The following is a 19,336-nucleotide window of genomic DNA, read 5'->3' on the forward strand; positions in this document are numbered from 1 at the left end:
TGTGATCCACTTTAAGGCTGATCTCCCGCACTCCCACACATTACACAGGCCTGTACAAGACGTATTCATTGTTAATTAGAAACACAATCCATACAATTATACTAAATAAGCTGCCTTTCACTTAATACTCCAGTTGTCATTAATGGTTGCAAGTAAAGCCACATCTAGAAATATAACCTGTTTTAATGTCATGTCTAATTTAGCTGATTGGACTCATTTGCTACACTATGGTTAGATGTGGCACCATGACTGTTTTATAACCTTTAGCTAAATATAGGACAAGCGCTAGTTAAGATAATATATATATATATATATATATATATATAATATATATATATATATATATATATATATATGTATGTATATATATATACACACACACACACTTTATATGAATGAGATTTGAAAAGAATATACAGTCCCGGGACAAGGACGAAGATGCCAAACTGCACCTCTGCTCGTCTTCTGTAATCCCACTTCCAGCTGCCATCCTGCTTACCCTCGCTTTTCACATGGACCCAGAAGTGCTGTCGTATGGCCATATTGCTGTTTGCCCTCTGCCTCTTCTATGCCCCTTGTGCTGACTGAAAACAGTACCGGGCTGGCCAGAGGCAAAATTAAAGGCTATACAACATGGTATAGTGGATAGGGTAGTGGGCATAGGGGGAACATACATCATGGTATATGAAATGAGGTGGTAGAGAGAAAAAGAACATACAGCATGGTATATAGGGAATATACGGCATGGCATACGAATCAAAGCAGCCTGAAATATGTACAGCATGTTATAAAGATTGAGGCATTACATAATAGAAAGCATACGGAATGAAGCTCAGTGGCACAGGGAATGTACAGCATTGTATATGGCATGATAGTGTGCAAAACAGGAAATGTGCAACATTGCCTATGGAATGACAGGTTGTGAAATGGGGAACATACAGCATGGCGTATGAAATAATGCGTTGCGGAAAAGGGAACATACATAAGAGTGAGACAGTAGAGAGTAGTTACAAAGCATCTTAAGCAATGTTTAATTCTTCTGCTCAGGCTGACCCTAACCAGAACTCTTTTGTCCATTTGGGTGGAGGACACCAGGAATGAGAAGTGTTGGGCAGAAGATATCTGGTTCTGCCAGTCACACTGCGTGCCTAACTGCATCCAGACCTCTGTCAGCACAGAATCTAACAACTCACCTGACTGCAGCTGTCCTTTGTAAACGCAGGAGCAGGCAGTGGAAGTCTTCTACTACACGCTTCCGCTGCCACACTCTACAATCAATGTCATCAGTCAGATCCGCAGAAAAAGCATGTACTGAAAGACTACCTCTGCTGACTTTTGGTGATTTTTGAATAACAGCAGCAGTTGCCTGAGCTGTATAATCCTGTGATAGAGATCTGGATGGTCAGCAGCGATCAGCATCCCTCTCCGAATTGACATTACTGCACCCCCCCTTTCTTGGAACTGCCTATATTTGAAGCTCATATGTATACACACACATATATATGTGTGTGGTGTGTATGTATGTATATGTTTTACTGCTGACCCACATCTTCTAATTTTGGTGTTTTTTTCAGTCTATAGAGAGTACGGAGACCAAGCATGACTCTGCTATATTAGGGACAGGAACCCTAGATCTTTTTGCAGAGGAGAAGGAAACCGATATTAGTACTATGCCAACTGCTATCAAGTACTTGGATGATAACTCAGTCGCACACCCAAATGTAAGTTGCATCATAAACTTTGCTCAGAGTGACTACAGAGCCATTAATAACGGTGCACCAGTAAAAAATTCTAACATCTATATAGCCTATTGACTAAAACACACCCCCGCCAACCCCCACTATAGGAAGTCATGTGTCCGGTGTCCTGAAAGGGGCCGGGCACATGGATAGGGATGGCGGCAGAGGTGTTAGCGGGGGGTGGCACCCGTGCGGCCACAATGCACTTACCGCCACTGGAGGTGAGTATGTAGGTTTATTTTTTATATACGCCATACTCCTCCTTTTAAGATTGACACATGGATAAGACTCCTCATGGTGGCGCGGTCATGGCAAGACTATGGTCAAAAGGTAATGAAGTGTAAATGTTGTAGACCTCCTCTTCCAGTCTCTTAGGCCTGGTTCACACCTATGCAGTTTGCTATTGATCCATTTCTGCAGTGGTTTTTACAGTGCATTTTGCGTTTTTACATGTGTTTTTATGCGTTTTTATTTTTTTAAGGGGAGATGTTTTTGTTAAACAGATACAAAACGCATCGCAATCTCATTTTAAAACACACTACATGCATTTCCGCAGGGTCTCGGTGCATCCATCCCTGTATAAACCCAAGTCACCTATAGATTCTGGTCTATTGGCATAGCACAGGCTAAGAGCAATATCACAATTTTTGACAAATGCTTTATCCTCCACTGGTACCCCTGTGGCATAATCTTTATATGTTGGTATTAATCGCCATACATAATGGTGGGTCTCTACAAGTATAAAAATAAAATGTCAAACAGAAATCTGTCTCGAAGGCCCCGTTCCCACTTGGCTACTCTAAAACGCGGGCAGAAGCAAGCGTTTCTTAATGGCAATCCAAAGGCTGTGTGACTTCAAATAAATGGACAGAGCCGCACAAAAGGCATGCAGAAAACATTGTTACTGCCCAAAAAACACCCCTCCACTGTTTTTATTTTTTCAGTTAATTGAGCCCATAGTCTCTTTGGGTCAATGTTGGATGCTCTCATCAATGATGCTACCAGGGTTAAGAGTACCCACCTTTCGATGGGAGCCTAAACTTGGCGCGGTGACTGACGGGGACTGGCGAGAGGCCCTCACCAACTGCAGAACTGTCTCCCCCCAAACTCTCTGACCGCCTTACCCACCTATTTATTCTCCACAGGTCATATCTGACGCCCTACCGCATCTCCAAATTCAGACGAGACCATGACCCCAACTGCCCTAGTTGTGGCCACTCCGACGCATCCTTCTTTCACCTGCTCTGGACTTGCCCACCCGCACAAGGGTTCTGGACCCAGGTGGTCCGGTTCTTCCATGACCGCATGGGCTCCCCTGTGTCCCTCTGCCCCCGCCAGTGTGTACTGGGGCTCCTCTCGCTCCCCGAAGGCGAAAAATACCTGAATACATTTTTACAAGAAACGTTATTCCTTGCTAGAATGCAGGTCGCCAGGAGGTGGATGAGAGGGGCACCACCCACTCTACAGCAATGGATCAGGGCTGTCAACATCACCCTCCCCTATAAAAAAGCAATGTATACCCGTAGAGGATGCCCAAAGAAATATAATAAGATCTGGGACAGGTGGTTGGAGGACCCCTCCACTTGCAATGCAGCGGACTAGACGTGGTCTCCGTTCGATGTCCGCCTACTCCCCTTTTTCCCACCAACCCTTTTTTTTATGTACGTCTTCGTGAATGTCAAAATGATATTATTTACATGTTGCACTTATCACTTAGCAGAGTTCTCTATTTTCCCATCGGGATTCCCGGCTGTTTCCCTAGGGAGCATACACACTGACGGGAGTCCCGGCCAAATGCTCTCCTGGCAGTTTTCTTGCCGGGAAAACCGGTTGTGTGTACGAGGCTTTACTCCTTCCATGTTTTCCTTCTAAAGCCTTTAGTCTTCAATAAGTTCTCTCATCCTCTCCCCCTCTCCCTACTGCTGCCCTGGTTTCTGAGGATAATCAGGTAATCAGATAATAATTTTCACCTCGTCTTTTGAGGAGGTTTCATCTGAGGTTTCCCTCCAAGCCTGGGCCCAATTGGGGAGGGGGAGACCTTCTAAGAGGGCGGGGGGTACTGTCATGACTCTGCAGTAGTGCATGTTTCTTTGCTCACCTTTATGTTTTCAGCTTAGAGGCCAGTTGCTCTTCCCCCGTATGCTTAAGTAATCTTCCTTCAAGCATGGCTCCGCCCCAGCCTCTAACTAGGAACACTATATTAACCTGTGCACTGCAAGCCAAGACTTGCTGATCAATTTTGTGTTTTTGGCTTCATAATTGTTGCTTGCTGCATGTCTGTTTCTTTTCACCAATCTTGGCTTATTCTTTGACCATCCCTGCCTGCTTGTTACCCTGACCTTTGCCGTGTTCTTTGTCTAATCCTTGTCTGCTAGTTTCCCCAACCTTTGGCTTATCTCCAGACTATCCCTTGTCCTGGACTACAGTAGCCTACTGTGAGCGTAGTTTGGTAGACCCTGGGGGCCGCGACCTGGAGCCAGATGCAGTGCAGTCCATCCTCACCACTAGAGGATCTGGTGAACACCTGCTGGCTCTTAGACGCCACGCCCTGGGGAATCATATGCTCTAGCTCCCAGTGAGATCCATGTTGGTGCTCCAGTGGACCTGCTTTCCTGAACCACCCAGAGCTTCATCCACAGCAGTCAGCCGTAGGGTCCACTACCTTAGCGGTGTACTCCTGACTCCAATGGTGTGCATCTGTCACCTGGCCTCAGGTGACCTCACACTAGATCATTTGATATTCCCCTTACTTAGGCAGTTTCCAGTTGGCTTCACTCCCCTTTCTGGAGGAGCTTTATTTCCTATGTAGTGCCTGCTGCTAATTTGACTACAAATATCTTTGTTATAGGCCCAGACACAAATGCCTTTTCACTTGTTCTCAATGTACTCTTCTTTTTGTATGTTTTTAGTGTGGACACTTTATGGCTGTTTTTCCATATTTAATATGGAAACCATCCATATTTTTCTCTGCACACTTAATTTCTAATTGAACAGTGAGCTAATTCTGTGTAATGTGAAAACTGCTAATAAACCATTTGTTAAAATATATATATATATATATATATATATATATATATATATATATATATATATATATATATATATATATATAATTCTGATAAAAATAAGATCAGTTATGGCCTCCAGGTGACCTTCTGGCCTTGGTGGACATAAAGGTTTCCCACTTACATGTACCAATTTTCTTAGTGCATCAACGCTTCATGTGTTTTGTAGTGGGGCCACCCACACTACCAGTTCATAGCCCTTCCATACAACCTGTCCTTGGCATTGCGGTTGTACACCAAGCTCTATTGTTGCCATCTTACACATGTCCATGACTGTCCAGTTATTGCAAACCTTCAGATAGATCCTGATGGATGGTAAATCTTAAAAAAGGCATTGCAAATATCTGGTGTTGGTTCTGGTAATTTATTGGTCCAGCCTGTTCCACAGACTCGCCAGTCTCTGGTTTGTGCGCTCCAGTGCAGGAGCTGTTCGACTCTGTTTTTCTGGGGGGTCACAGGGGACATGCCTAAAGTTATGCGCTGCATCTGGCAAACTAGTCACATATCTTAATGATAGGATGGCTCTATGTGTATTTTTTCCCCATAAAAAGTGACCTCCCTTGTAGTGTTGGAAAAGCATTTGAGTAGGGCCTGTGTAATATAAAGTGTATGTGTGTGTGTCAGGAGCTATGCTTACCTGCAAACCTCCAGGCGATGCTCCATCAGTCTTCCTCCTCAGAGCCTGCAAAGCAGGCAAAAACGCTGACCTCCTCGTGGTTCCAGCTGGAGCAGAGAGGCTCCCTTCCCCCCAACCCCCCCCCCCTATCGGCGGGGCGCGCGCACGCGCGTTCACGTGTTATAGGCGCAATTCGCGTCGTTTAGCTGAGGGGGGAAGGGCGGGTCAGTGGTTTAAGGAAGGGGCGGCCCTTCCTTTTCGTTCCAAACAGCATTCGATACATTGGAACTGGGGAGGAAAGACCAGAGCGGCAGCACGGGGCGCCGAGGACACACAGTGGCCAAAAAGAATATTGCAGTCTTCAGAAGACTGTTTTCAAGCCTAGAAATAGGCTGTTTCTTTCCATCTCATAGTTTTTCTTGCAATACTACTCAGGGGGACAGAATGATTTTTCTTTCCTGGATTTGAAAAAGAAAAAAGATTGAAGAAAAAAAAAAAAAAAAAAGGTCATCTAGGGGAGAGGAAGCATTTTTTATCCCCCAAACAGGTGTTTGGGCAATTAACTTTTATAGTTCCAAGTACCAATAGGTAGCAGGTGTACCTCGGTATTGTACCATGGCATCCGGGTCAGAGGGTACAAGAGGTGGGGATTCCCCCAGAGAGTCTGAGGTCTCGGACAAAGCTATGCCGCTGCTTTCCCCACAGGGAGCCTTGGGGCCATCGGGATCTGGGGCTGGAGCTGGCGCGGGTCAGTCCAGCCCTAAGATGGTCACGGACGAGGTATTACTCACCTCTTTAAGAGAGATGGAGAAAAGAATGGGAAAAATGATAGCCACAGCTATGCGGGGCAGTAAACGGATTAGATCTCCATCGCCCGAGCGTGGACCCTCAGAAGAGGAGGTCCTTTCCTCAGGGGAATTGGACGATCTCTTGGACGAGGACCAAGTAGGTTCAGGGATCGAAGATCCGGATACAGAGGAGTCTGGAGCAGTCTCCCAAAGGGAGGGCTGGTGGATTCAAGCCTTAACGGACTTGGTCCATAATGCATTCAACTTGCCAGTACCAGATCTCCAGGTATCGACGGTTTCAGCTTTGGGCTCACTGAGGGCGCCTCAAAGCAATGCAGTGTTTCCGATCCACCCTCTATTAGAGGGAGTTTTGTTCCAAGATTGGAACAAGCCAGATAAAATCTTCTTACCACCTAAAAGATTCTCTGCCCTATATCCTATGGAAGATAAATTTTCCAAGAAATGGGCTACTCCTGCAGTGGACGCAGCCATCTCATGTGTTAACAAGTCGTTAACATGCCCTGTAGAAAACATACAGGTATTCAAGGATCCAGTTGATAAACGCTTGGAAGCACTACTTAAGAACTCCTTCACTACGGCAGGGGCAGTAGTACAGCCAGCTGTGGCTGCGATTGGGGTTGCTCAAGCATTATCGGATCAAATTAAGCAGATGCTTAAACTTATTCCTGCCCAGCAGGCAGAAGAATTTTCGGATGTCCCTAGGGCCATATGTTTTACAGTAGACGCAATTAAGGATTCTATCCAGCAAGCGTCACGTTTATCGTTATCCCTTATCCATATGAGAAGACTCTTATGGTTAAAGAGCTGGGAGGCCGAGCCCCCATGCAAGAAGCTCCTGGTAGGGTTTCCCTTCTATGGAGGACGACTCTTCGGAGAAGACCTAGATAAATACATTCAGACCATTTCAAACGGCAAAAGTACTCTCTTGCCAACTAAGAAGAAGTTTCAGGGGCCTGCGTTTAAACGACAGTACTCCCCTGGGCAGGGGCCCTCTAATGCCAAACAGTATCGACGGCCTCCTGCGAAAGCAAACTTCGGCTTCAACAGCAAGTCTCAAGGACAGGCTGCTAGAGGCAGAAAGCAGTGGTTTCGCAAACCAGCAAAGCCAGCCCCCAAGCCGTTATGAAGGGGCGCCCCCACCCACGAAGGTGGGGGGAAGGCTGCAACTCTTTTCAGAGGTTTGGGAAGCCAGCATTCCCGACGAGTGGGTACGGTCTTCCGTGGCCACGGGCTACAAATTAGATTTCCTAAAGTTTCCTCCTCCTCATTTCCAGGAGTCGAGGATTCCAAACGATCCGGAGAAAGGAGCCGCATTAATGTCGGCATTAAATCATCTACTTTCCCAGGAAGTAATAGTAGAGGTACCAGTCCTGGAACAGGGACTAGGTTTCTACTCCAACCTATTCATCATCCCGAAGTCCAATGGAGATGTCAGGCCAATTTTGGACCTAAAGATGGTAAATGCATACCTAAAGATCCGCTCATTTCGGATGGAATCCGTGCGATCAGCAGCTGCCACACTCCAAAAGGACGACTTCATGGCGTCCATAGACATAAAGGATGCCTACCTTCATGTTCCAATTTATCAGCCACATCAAAGATACCTACGCTTCATGGTGACTTCGCGTCGCTTCCCTTCGGGTTGGCTACGGCCCCCCGGGTGTTCACGAAGGTCCTAGCTCCAATCCTAGCCAAACTAAGGATCCAAGGGGTCACGATCCTAGCATACCTGGACGACCTCCTAGTCATAGATCACTCGTCTCCCGGCTTGGAGCGAGCAGTGGCCCTCACGGTCCAATACCTCGAAGTTCGGCTGGGTCCTAAATCGAGAAAAGTCAGCTTTCCTGCCCACAAGGCAGTTGGAATATCTCGGCATGAGATTAGACACAGAACAACAAAGAGTGTTTCTACCTCTGAGGAAGGTCAAAGCCATCAAGGAATTAATCCTACTGGTTCTAAGCAAAAAGGAACCGACTATTCGCCTATGTATGAGGTTACTAGGCAAGATGGTGGCCACGTTCGAGGCGGTACCATACGCCCAGAGTCACACTCGCATCCTGCAGGCAGCCATCCTGTCAGCATGGAGCAGAAGGCCACAGGCCTTGGATATCCCGTTGCCGCTCTCATCAAGAGTTCGACAAAGTCTGTGTTGGTGGTTAGACCCTCAGAACCTACTGAAGGGGAGATCTTTCAGCCCAGTGGCTTGGAAGATAGTGACCACAGACGCCAGCCTGACAGGCTGGGGAGCAATTTTGGATGGTGGCACTCGCCAGGGTACTTGGGCAAAGCTAGAGGAGCAGTTGCCCATCAACATCTTGGAGCTCAGAGCTGCTCGACTAGCCCTCAGGGCTTGGACGTCAAAGTTGCAGGGGTTCCCGGTGAGAATTCAATCAGACAATGCCACGGCCGTGGCATACATAAATCACCAAGGGGGAACCAGGAGTCAAGCCGCTCAGAGAGAGGTGAGCTTGATTCTCCTATGGGCAGAGGCTCATGTGCCCTGCATATCGGCAATATTCATTCCCGGAGTGGACAACTTTCAGGCGGACTTCTTAAGCCGCCAGACTCTATGGCCGGGGGAATGGTCTCTGCATCCACAAATCTTTCAAGCACTCTGCCAAAGATGGGGAGTGCCGGACGTGGATGTCATGGCATCGAGACTCAACAAGAAGCTAGACAGGTTCATGTCCCGCTCAAGGGATCCGATGGCCTGCGCAACCGATGCGCTGGTTTGCCCTTGGCATCAGTTCAAACTTCTTTATGCGTTTCCCCCGCTTCAGTTACTACCCCGTCTGCTGCGCAGGATCAGGGTGGAGCACATACCAGTCATCCTGGTAGCTCCAGCATGGCCCAGAAGGGCATGGTACTCACTAATCTTAAGGATGGTAGTGGGAGACCCTTGGACTCTTCCTCTACGGCCAGACCTGCTATCGCAAGGTCCGATCCTCCACCCTGCCTTACGGCATCTAAATTTGACGGCCTGGAAGCTGAATCCCTGATTCTCAGGGGTAGAGGTCTGTCTCAGAAAGTAATCTCTACCCTAATCAGAGCCAGGAAACCGGTCTCTAGGGTGATTTATTACAGGGTCTGGAAGGACTATGTAGGCTGGTGTGAGTCCAAGCGATGGCTTTCTCGCAAATTTACCATCGATAGAGTATTAAGTTTTCTCCAGCTAGGAGTGGATAAAGGATTGGCATTGAGCACAATCAAAGGACAGATTTCGGCTCTGTCAGTGTGGTTTCAGCGGCCGCTGGCCACCCACTCGCTGGTTAAGACCTTCCTTCAAGGGGTCTTACGTATTAAACCTCCAGTTAAATCCCCGCTTTGCCCGTGGGATTTAAACCTTGTTCTGTCAAGTTTACAGAAACAACCGTTTGAGCCGTTGGCTGAAATTCCTTTGGTTTTACTGACAAGGAAGTTAGTATTTTTGGTCGCCATAGTTTCTGCAAGAAGAGTATCGGAACTGGCGGCCTTATCCTGTAAGGAACCATATCTTATTTTTCATAAGGACAGGGTCGTTCTCCGCCCTCATCCTTCCTTCCTACCGAAGGTTATATCCAGTTTTCATTTGAACCAGGATTTGGTATTACCATCCTTCTTCCCTAAACCTACTTCCAGAAAGGAAGGGTTGCTGCATACCTTGGATATCGTCAGGGCCATGAAGGCCTATCTTAAAGCTACAAAGAAGATCCGGAAAACAGATGCGCTGTTCATATTACCGGATGGGCCCAAGAAGGGGCAGGCAGCTGCAAAGTCCACCATTTCTAGGTGGATTAAGCAATTAATCACTCAGGCCTACGGCTTGAAAGGGTTGCCTCCTCCAGTATCATTAAAGGCTCATTCTACTAGGGCCATGGGCGCCTCCTGGGCAGCACACCACCAGATCTCTATGGCTCAAGTTTGCAAGGCGGCAACCTGGTCTTCTGTCCACACGTTTACAAAATTCTACCAGTTGGACGTAAGAAGGAATTCTGATACAGCCTTTGGGCAGGCAGTGCTGCAGGCTGCAGTTTGAGACCTTGGTTTAGAGGTTTGGGACTGATGGTGGACTCCCCAGCTCCATTCAAGGACTCTGCAATGCAATAGTCTGTCATTGTAGCATAGGTCAATTCTCTCTGTACACAGACCAGTAAATTTAATACCAAGCACCAGACTGTGTCTGTCCTAGTGCATTCAGAATTTGTCTCCGACATTGGGGAAGTATTCCCTTCCTGCGTTTTGGAAAATATTAATGACACACTCCAGCCCGTCAGGCTTTAAGGGGGATTCATGTGTACTTGGTACAGTGGACTTGGTTGGTGGAATCTCATCTCTTGTTAAACATCCCAGAGGTCCAGGTGATTTTTCTATTTCTCCAGCTTTGGGCTGCGCTATTGTTAGGTTATCCACTTTGGATTCACGCAGACATCAGTGTATGAAGATAAGTGTGTATATCTCGTCTTCATTCTGCAAGACAGATTTAATTTGTGTCATTCTGGATGGGCTTAAAAAGGCAACCTTGTATTCTAGTTCAACCATTTCTTCGTAACTCATACAGACCATCAAAGAAGATTATGGTCTGAAGGATCCCCCTTTGCAGTCAAGGCTCACTCCACCAGGACTGTGAATGCTTCTTGGGTGTTTCATTACCAGGCCTCGGTTTTCCAGGTTTTACCAGATGGACATTTCAGCCTTTTCTGATGCCAGCTTTGGTTGCAATGTCCTTCAGGTGGCTATTTAAAGAGGAACTACAGTCATTAAAAAAAGAAGCCAGTAGCTACAAGTTCTGCAGCTGATGACGGTAAAAAAAAAACAGACCCTTACCAGCCCAGGAGTCCAGAGCTGTCTCTGTCGGTCTTTTGGATCCCTGGTGCCACTTTGACTGTGGGAAGCTGGCTAAAACTCCATGCTGTTTCGCAGCTTGCTCCCCACTACACATGTGCGAGATGAAAATTTCGGGTTCAATTCTCTAACCTACACTGAGAAAATCAAATAAGAAATTGAATTTGTTGATTTTGGACTGTCTCCACCTTTCTATTCAGTATTTAAAATAAAGTCTGTTTATTGAATATTTTTTTTTTTTTTGGGGAATGTAACATGCTTGGTACCAAAAAGGAGACCTTTGTTTCCAGTATCTGTCTATTGATATTTGACAAGTACATCTAACAAACATTTTTTTCCTCTACAGCTGTACATTGAGAAGGCTGAAGCTGAGGAAAAATGGTTTAAAAGATTGACTTCTCTGCGACAAGAGAGACTGATGGGAAGCCCAGTAGCGTAAACATTGGCATTACTGAGTCACCTTCACATTATGGTGGTTTTACTTCTATGTCATTCCTTCAACTTCATTATAGTTTTTTAAATAATAAATGTGGCTTAGACTAGTGTGTGTTTCATGAGACTTTGGAAATGTATACATTGTACGTATTTGTGGGTAATTATTAAATTGCTTTACAAATACCTATGTTTTTTTTATTCCATAAAGTTTTTATTGAGTTTTACAAACCGAAAAGAAAAGCAAAAACACAGCGACATAAAATGTATTTGTTACAGTGCAGTAGCTTAAAGTTTGCCATCAAAACAGATAGCCATATAGAACAAAGGAAAGAATGAAGAAGAAAAAGAAAGGTGATGGTGTACAAAAGCAAAAGAGTGGTAAACCAGAGTAAATGAAATGGTTGCTAGGAGGAAGAGAAAAAAAAGTGGGGGAGAACAGAAGGCCAGAGAGGGAAAAGAGAAGGGGGTTATTAAAGCAGGGGGGTAAAGAAAATGGAAATATTGGAGTATGCAGGAGATTCTAAAGCACAAGCAGAAAGGCAAGCCAAGTCCAAGCACACTAATACCAAATGTTCTCTCCAGAACATTGAATTCTCCTCCACTGATCACACCTATTATTTTTGGTTGACCCAGCTAGGATTGTATTTGAAATTTTCATTTCCACAGACTCCCACATACTATAATTGCTATTGCAAGCTTAATTGATAGTACCGTAAAACCTTGGTTTGAGAGTAACTTAGTTTGAGAGCGTTTTGCAAGACGAGCAAAATGTGTAAAAAAATTTGACTTGATATACAAGTGATGTCTTGATTTACAAGTAGCGTCATGTCAAAACTGAGTATAAAAGAGGCACCTCTAAGTGTAGCAATATGGTTACATTTAATAAAGATATAACATTTAGAAACTCACATGGTTGATGATTAAAAGAGCCACATCTAATTATGCAGGCATCCGGGGTAAAGATGTCCACCTAAACCATTCTTCTCACTGCCATTGACGTCATCCCTTCCATGCTGCGCTCCATGAGCAATTCAAGCCTCACTTTCAGATCGCTCTACTGCAGGGTAGTCTTCCTGGTCATGATTGCAGACAGCTTTACCCCGGATGCCTGCATACTTAGACCCCTTTCACACTGAGGCGCTTTGCAGGCTCTATAGTGCTAAAAATAGCGCCTGCAAAGCGCCCTGAAACAGCGGCTCCATTCACTCCAGTGTCAAAGCCTGAGGGCTTTGACACTGGAGCGGTGCACTGGCAGGGCGTCAAAAAAAGTCATGCCAGCAGCTTCTTTGGAGCAGTGAAATCACTGCTCCTGAAGCGCCACCTGCCCATTGAAATCAAACCAAAAAGCTGTAGCGGTGCTTTGCGGGCGGTTTTAATCATTTTTCGGCTGCTAGCGGGGGTTAAAAGCGTCCCACTAGCGGCCGAAACGTGCAGCAAAAATTACGGTAAAGCGCCGCTAAAGCTAGTAGTGTTTTACCGCTGATGCCCAGGGCGGCTCAGTGTACCTCTCTTAATCATCAATCATGCGAGTTGCTAAATGTTGTACCTTCATTAGATGAAACCATATTGCTATACTTAGAGGCACCTCTCTTCTCTTTTATACTTTGTAGCTCCTGCTGGATTTTGCTTCTAATCCCCTTGTGGAGGCTTCCATTTGTGGATGGACAATTTATGGTTACACAACCTGTCACATTGCTACAATCTTTTTATATGGACTTTAAACTGAAGGACTTATGAATAAATGGTTGTGGAACGAATCATTTGAGTTTCCATTATTTCTTATTGGAAAATTTGCTTTCATATGAGTGCTTTGGATTACAGTCTTAACAAGTGGTATTTTCATTCAGATCCAAGAGCTGTTGAGGCGAGCGATGATGTCAGCATGCCGCTCACCTAGGCCACCGCCGGGTGTGCCAAGATGGCTGCCGCTCCGGAGCTAGGCCGAAGCCGCGGCCTTTCCTATGGGCTCAATCCGCTGATCGGCACACCACGTGATACGCGGATTTGGGAGGCGAGAGCCAGATGCAGCCATCAAAAGAGCCACATCTGGCTCACGAGCCCATAGGTTCCTGACCCCTAGTATAGATCTGTGTTTATCCCAAGTATGTTTGAATCTGTTTACTGTTGGCTGGCTCGCTACCTCTGCTGGAAGTGTATTCCAAGCATCAATTACTGATTCAGTAAAATAATATAAGGATTTATCTGATGGCTGCAATAGAGGCAAGAAAAAAAAATGATCCATTGAATAAAGTAAAAGCAAGAAGATACTTGCACTAGTGTTCCTCAGTACAGCCTGTTCAGCTGGCCCTCAGAAGAACAATGAGCAGCACAGGAGTAACATCGCCTACTCTCAGTCTTAGCTGTAGCTGTAGAATAGAGCTGCCTAGGTACAGTAACATGCTTTTCTCAGGGATATTCAAAGCAAAAGATAGATTTTAGAAGGTTCTAATGGCAATAGAACATCGGTATATAGATATATGACCTTATCTCCCTTTTTCTTACTCTGATTTTTATTCTTAAGCGTGTGCGCTCATTTGTGAGTATATTATGAACATTGAGTACCAAACTGTGCCAAATTACAATTATATTAGATCATTCAGTTATAATACTGCCAACTAGTGCTATGCCATGAATTTATACAGATGAGAAGTTCATCTTAGCCATCATTCTGTGTGAGGCTGGTCCAGAACATTTGACATGTGGGTGTCACAAATAAGTGAACAGATGGGGTTTTCAGTACATGCAGGCTGCACTCACTGTAAAGAGTTGGGTTGCTATGAATTGGCTGTACTGACTCTCCATTAACACCTCCTGTAATCCCATTTAAAAAAAAAAAAAAAAAAATTAAGATAAGTGCTGAAACGGACTATAGTATGGGAAATTAGGAATTCTGAATATGGTTCTGGGGATTTGTATTCATTTCTTCTGCAAGATTACATTACACACAGACCACAGGAGGCACATCTTACACACTCTGGCGTAATCTAGAAAGTATTTCACACAAAACTGTTGTGGAAAAGGCAGTATAAGTTCAAGAGCATTATATAAATTTGAATCAGAATCAATGGAAACACAGTTCCTTGTATGTAGAATTGACCATACTTGAGCTCTGCTTTGGTCTTGCCCTTTTTCATCTTCTTTGCTGAGTGTCATTTAGACTGGATTAGGATCAGCACAGGATGATCCAGATGGCAGCACTGGAGAGTGAAGAGGATGGGTAGGGTTATCCTTCCTTAAAAAAAGTAGAACTTTACCCATAACTTGATAAAAAAAAAAAAAAAAATGTTCTTTAGCCCTGGTTCACACTGGGTACGATTTGGAACGATTTGAGATGCGATTTGACATGTCAAATCGCATCTCAAATCGGCGGCAATTGTCGGCAATGGCACTGTCCTAATCAGTGCGACGCCGCATCTGCGATTTCAAAAAGTAGTTCCTGTACTACTTTTTTGCGATTTCGGGCCGCGATTTACATTAAATTGCGGCCGAAATCGCGGCCGCGAAATCGCGGTAAAATCGCGCATTTTACCGCGATTTTGAATTCGCAGCAGTGTGAACCTAGGCTCAACGAGGAACATACATTCTACATTAATTATTATGCTACCAAAATGAGTATGTGCTCTAAATTGCCTCCAGCATTGTTGTTTTTTTTCCATTTGTTTTTTTTTGTCTGGAGCCCAGAGCCCCTGAGCAGCAGTAAATCTTTAGGCTGTGAGCAGATCAGCCTCTAGCAGCTCTGATTTTCGGCAATGTGCCTAAAAAAATAGCAACTGAGCATGTGCAGAGCAGGGTTAGAGTGTATTACTGGATTTTAAACAGTATAGGCATTTTTTTTATGTTTTACATAGCTAAACCTGCAAAAGGGGTCAGGCTAAAGTGATCCACATTAATCACTTTGGATGTAGGAGGTATGCCCTAAAAAATGTTGAAGTTCCTAGGGCATATCTCTTATGCTCCGCAATCCAAACCCCCCCTTACCTCCATCAATTCTTGCCTACAGTTCTTGGCTGTGAAAATGACAGCCGGGAACTTGCTAGGTATGACGGAAGCAGTGGCAAATGTCAATGACATATGATGTAACATAAGTGTGTTAACTTCTTTTCATTCAATTAAAGCAACTGTAGAAGTTTATTGTAAAATAATTGTGTTCCTATTTAACCGACTCTTAAGCCATAGTTAACCCTATTTGGCCTATGTATCTCCTTCAATCCCTTGCTTTTTTGACCTGTTAATTGATTTGATTTTTTTTTTTTTTTTTGCATTGTCGCATTAGAATAAAAATGCTTAAAAATGGAAAATAAACTTTTTTGCCATAAATGCTATTTGGGGCAAACTATAGAATATAATGTATATGTTTATCTACCGTTACATTACTTATTTTAAAGCGGAGTTCCACCCTTAAAACACTTGCCTGTCCAGGGAGCCCGCAATGTCGGCCCCCTGAGCCTGATCCATCCATCGGATCGGGTGCAGGCGCCTCCATTGCAACTAAGGGAAACTGGCAGTGGATTCTTCAGGCTTTTCAGCTGGTTTCCTACTGCGCATGTGTGAGTAACGCGCCGCTTTCTGAATGGCCCCATCATCTTCTGGGACATGCACAGGTCCCAGAAGGCAGCGGTGGGGAAGGAAGTGGGGCAGAGTCAGAAGAGAAAATGACATACCTCACCGTGGCGAGGTTGGGATGAAAGTTCACCTGTTTACTACTAAGGTAAGTAAAAAAAACGAGGGGTGGTCTTCCATTTATGATCAAGTAGAAAAGTTGGATGGAGCTCCATTTTTAAAATTAACTCTGCTCGCAGGGGAAAAAAGATGCATTTTTCTTCCTTTTTTTGTCTATGGCTTGCAGAGTATAACATCATTTTTGCAAGACAGTATTGCCCAGGGCTGTGGAGTCGGAGTCGAGGAGTCTGAGTCGGGGGAAATTTTGGGTACCTGGAGTCGGAGTTGGCAAACAATGCACCGACTCCGACTCCTACTAAATTTAGATTGGAATAAAAAAAAAGCAAGTTTAAATGTCCCAATTCACAAAAAGTTATAATTAATGACTTCTCTACTGTAAGAATAAAGACCAATGCATGCAGTGCCTCACATAACCGCAAAACGAACACGTTAAGTGACCGTGAAGAAGCATGCTTTTCATGTGCTTCACTATATGGCACGCAACGCACAATTAGGAGCTGCAATACTTATACTTTCCATAGTGTTGTGTTCTGCTTTTACAGGCAACGCATGTTAGAGAACCAGTAAGTGTCCAAATAAAAAAATTCCAACAGGAGTTTTATAAAGCACTAAAAGAAGTTGAAAAGTATGATCGCTCATCAAAACTTACTGTTGAAGAAGCCATCCTTGTTTATCCAGAGATCGTTAGTGATGTGGCCAGAATAGTTACTGCAATGCCACCCACCCAAGTCAGTGTCGAAAGATTATTTTCAGCCCTAAAAATAATAAAGTCTGACTTTAGAGCCTCTATGAAAGAGGATCTGGCAGAGGCAATTCTCTTCCTTAGAACTCTACATTGAATTGATTTGCATTTGCTAAGCCTATAACTACATTTCAAGATTAATATAAACCATTTCTGGGTTTTACAGATTTTGTTTTTAGTTCATTATAGATAAGCTTTGTTTTTGTTCTAAAACAACCAAATAATGTGGTTTGTATTTTTGAACTGGTAAAGATCCTGTTCCTGATGTTTATGCCTGCTGCTACTATCCAGCCACTTGATTGTTTTCATTGTGTTTGTCTTTTGCTTAAACTGTGCAATACAGTAGACTGTTGGCTTCCCAGCCAGTAGTCCTGTGGTAGGTTGCGTTTCTTTCCCTCAAGGAATGTATAAAATACATTCGCATATTAATACAGAGGAGTCGGAAGTACATAAAACTGAGGAGTCAGAGTCGGAACATTTATCTACCGACTCCACAGCCCTGGTATTGCCAATAGAAAGCCCAGTTCTTTCTCCAAAAACAACATATGTAGTATTTTATCTAAATTCTATGACAAAGTTATCTCTGAATAAATAGACATATAGTGGAAATGTAAACATTGCTTTTGTCCATAAGGGGGTGTACAGGTGCTAGAGTTAAGTTAAAGTAGTATTAAAGTGTGAACCCAATCTTTAAAATCTTTTGGGAGCTCCTAATGTAATTTCAAAAGTATTTTTCAGTTTTTGAGAATCTTTTTTTTAAATTAAAATCTGGTGATTCTGCCATGAAGGTCAATCATTTGCAGTTATAGTGTGACAATACTTTGCCCTTCTTTCTCTATACTGCTGTCGTGTTGTTACCCTCACACACATGCTTCCAATGGAAACAACAAGTGGTAATTTCAACATACATCATACAGCCATGATCTACTGTTGCAGCATCACAAAACCTGCTCTTAAAATGCAATGCAGTCATTGCAGGAGTGCATGTAGACAGGAAGTGGCTGCAAATAGGTTGCAGGAGATTGTTGGCACTGAGATGCAATCAAGAATGAAAAAGGTAAAAACTTTTTTTTTAACCGCTTCCTGCCCACGTTATTGTAGAATGATGGTCAAGTGGGAAAGCTATTGTTCTGGGAGAATGCCATATTACGTCCTTCTGAAAACACGCTCCATCGTAATCTGTCATCCGCTGTGTCCAGCAGACACAGTGGATGACTGATCAGTGTACCAGTCATCTGTCGGTACCACGTGATCGCTGTGATCAAGCACAGCAGATCACATGACAGTTGTAAACAATGGCATTGTATACAATTGTGTTGCTAACTGTGATTGGTCACAGTGATCACATGGTACAGACAGGGCCAATCACAGCCCATTTGTATGATGTGATTAGCTGTGGCCAATAAATGAATGAAGAAAGATTATTTGCAAAATTTTATAACAGAAATTAAGAAAAATGCTGATTTTTTTTCCAAATGTTTGGCCTTTTTTTCGTCTAACAAAAAATAAATAAAAGGCAGTTGTAATTAAATACCACCAATAGAAAGCTCTATTTGTGTGAAAAAAATTATAAAAATGTCATATGGGTACAGTATAGCATGACTGAGCAATTGTCATTTAAAGTACGCTGAAAATTGGCCTGGTTAGGAAAGGGTAAAAGTGTCCGGTATTGAGGTGGTTAAAGTGTCTGTGGCATTACCTGCATTAGGGTAAAAAATGTTTGTGTGTGTCAGTCAAATCCTGTGATGAGGGAGTGGGGGGCAGGGCAGAGCCTCTCTGTGTCTATAGACACAGGCAGCATGGCTCAGGATCAAGCCCACAGGTGTGCCACAATAGAGAGCAGCTTCCTATGGTGGCACAACAAAGAAGAGTCGTCGGGAGCGTCAGCAGGGGACCCCAGAAAAGGAGGTTTGGGGTCACTCTGTGCAATACCATTCCACAGAGCAGGTAAGTATAACATGGTTGTTATTTTAAAACAAAAAAAATGAATTAACAAAATGGAAAGTTAATGAACCGAAGAGAAATCCAAATTTAATTAATATTTGGGGTGACTACCCTTTGCTTTTAAACAAGTATCAATTCTTCTAGGTACACTTCCACGCAGTTTTTGAAGGAATTCGGTGGGTAGGTTGTTCCAAACATCTTGAAGAACTAACCGCAGATCTTCTGTGGATGTAGGCTGCCTCAAATCCTTCTGTCTCTTCATGTAATCCCAGACAGACACAATGATGTTGAGATCAGGGCTCTGTGGGGGCCAGCCATCATTACCAAGACTCCTTGTTCTTCTTTACGCTGAAGATAGTTGCTAATGACATTAGCTGTTTTTTTTTAGTTCATTGTTTGGCTTCAGACCCAAATTTGGGGCTTATCACACACCTTCCTGATGGTATGGTATGATGGATAAGTATCTACTTGCATTTCTCAGCATT

The 19,336-nt window shown here is 44.0% G+C and overlaps 1 protein-coding gene across 2 annotated transcripts in view; it reads left to right on the forward strand.

The window, feature by feature from the left end:
* The window catches only part of RSRC1 (arginine and serine rich coiled-coil 1), a 486,535-nt gene extending 474,867 nt beyond the window's left edge, over nucleotides 1–11,668 (forward strand). For both annotated transcript variants that reach the window (XM_040349251.1, XM_040349250.1), the window contains exons 9-10: nucleotides 1,575–1,721; nucleotides 11,397–11,668. In XM_040349251.1, the coding sequence (XP_040205185.1) occupies nucleotides 1,575–1,721; nucleotides 11,397–11,489 (240 nt within the window). In that variant the 3' untranslated portion in view covers nucleotides 11,490–11,668. The remainder of the gene's footprint in view (nucleotides 1–1,574; nucleotides 1,722–11,396) is intronic.
* Nucleotides 11,669–19,336: the final 7,668 nt, after the last annotated feature.

This window comes from Rana temporaria, chromosome 4 (genome assembly GCF_905171775.1).
Source record: "Rana temporaria chromosome 4, aRanTem1.1, whole genome shotgun sequence".
Lineage (NCBI taxonomy): Eukaryota > Metazoa > Chordata > Amphibia > Anura > Ranidae > Rana > Rana temporaria.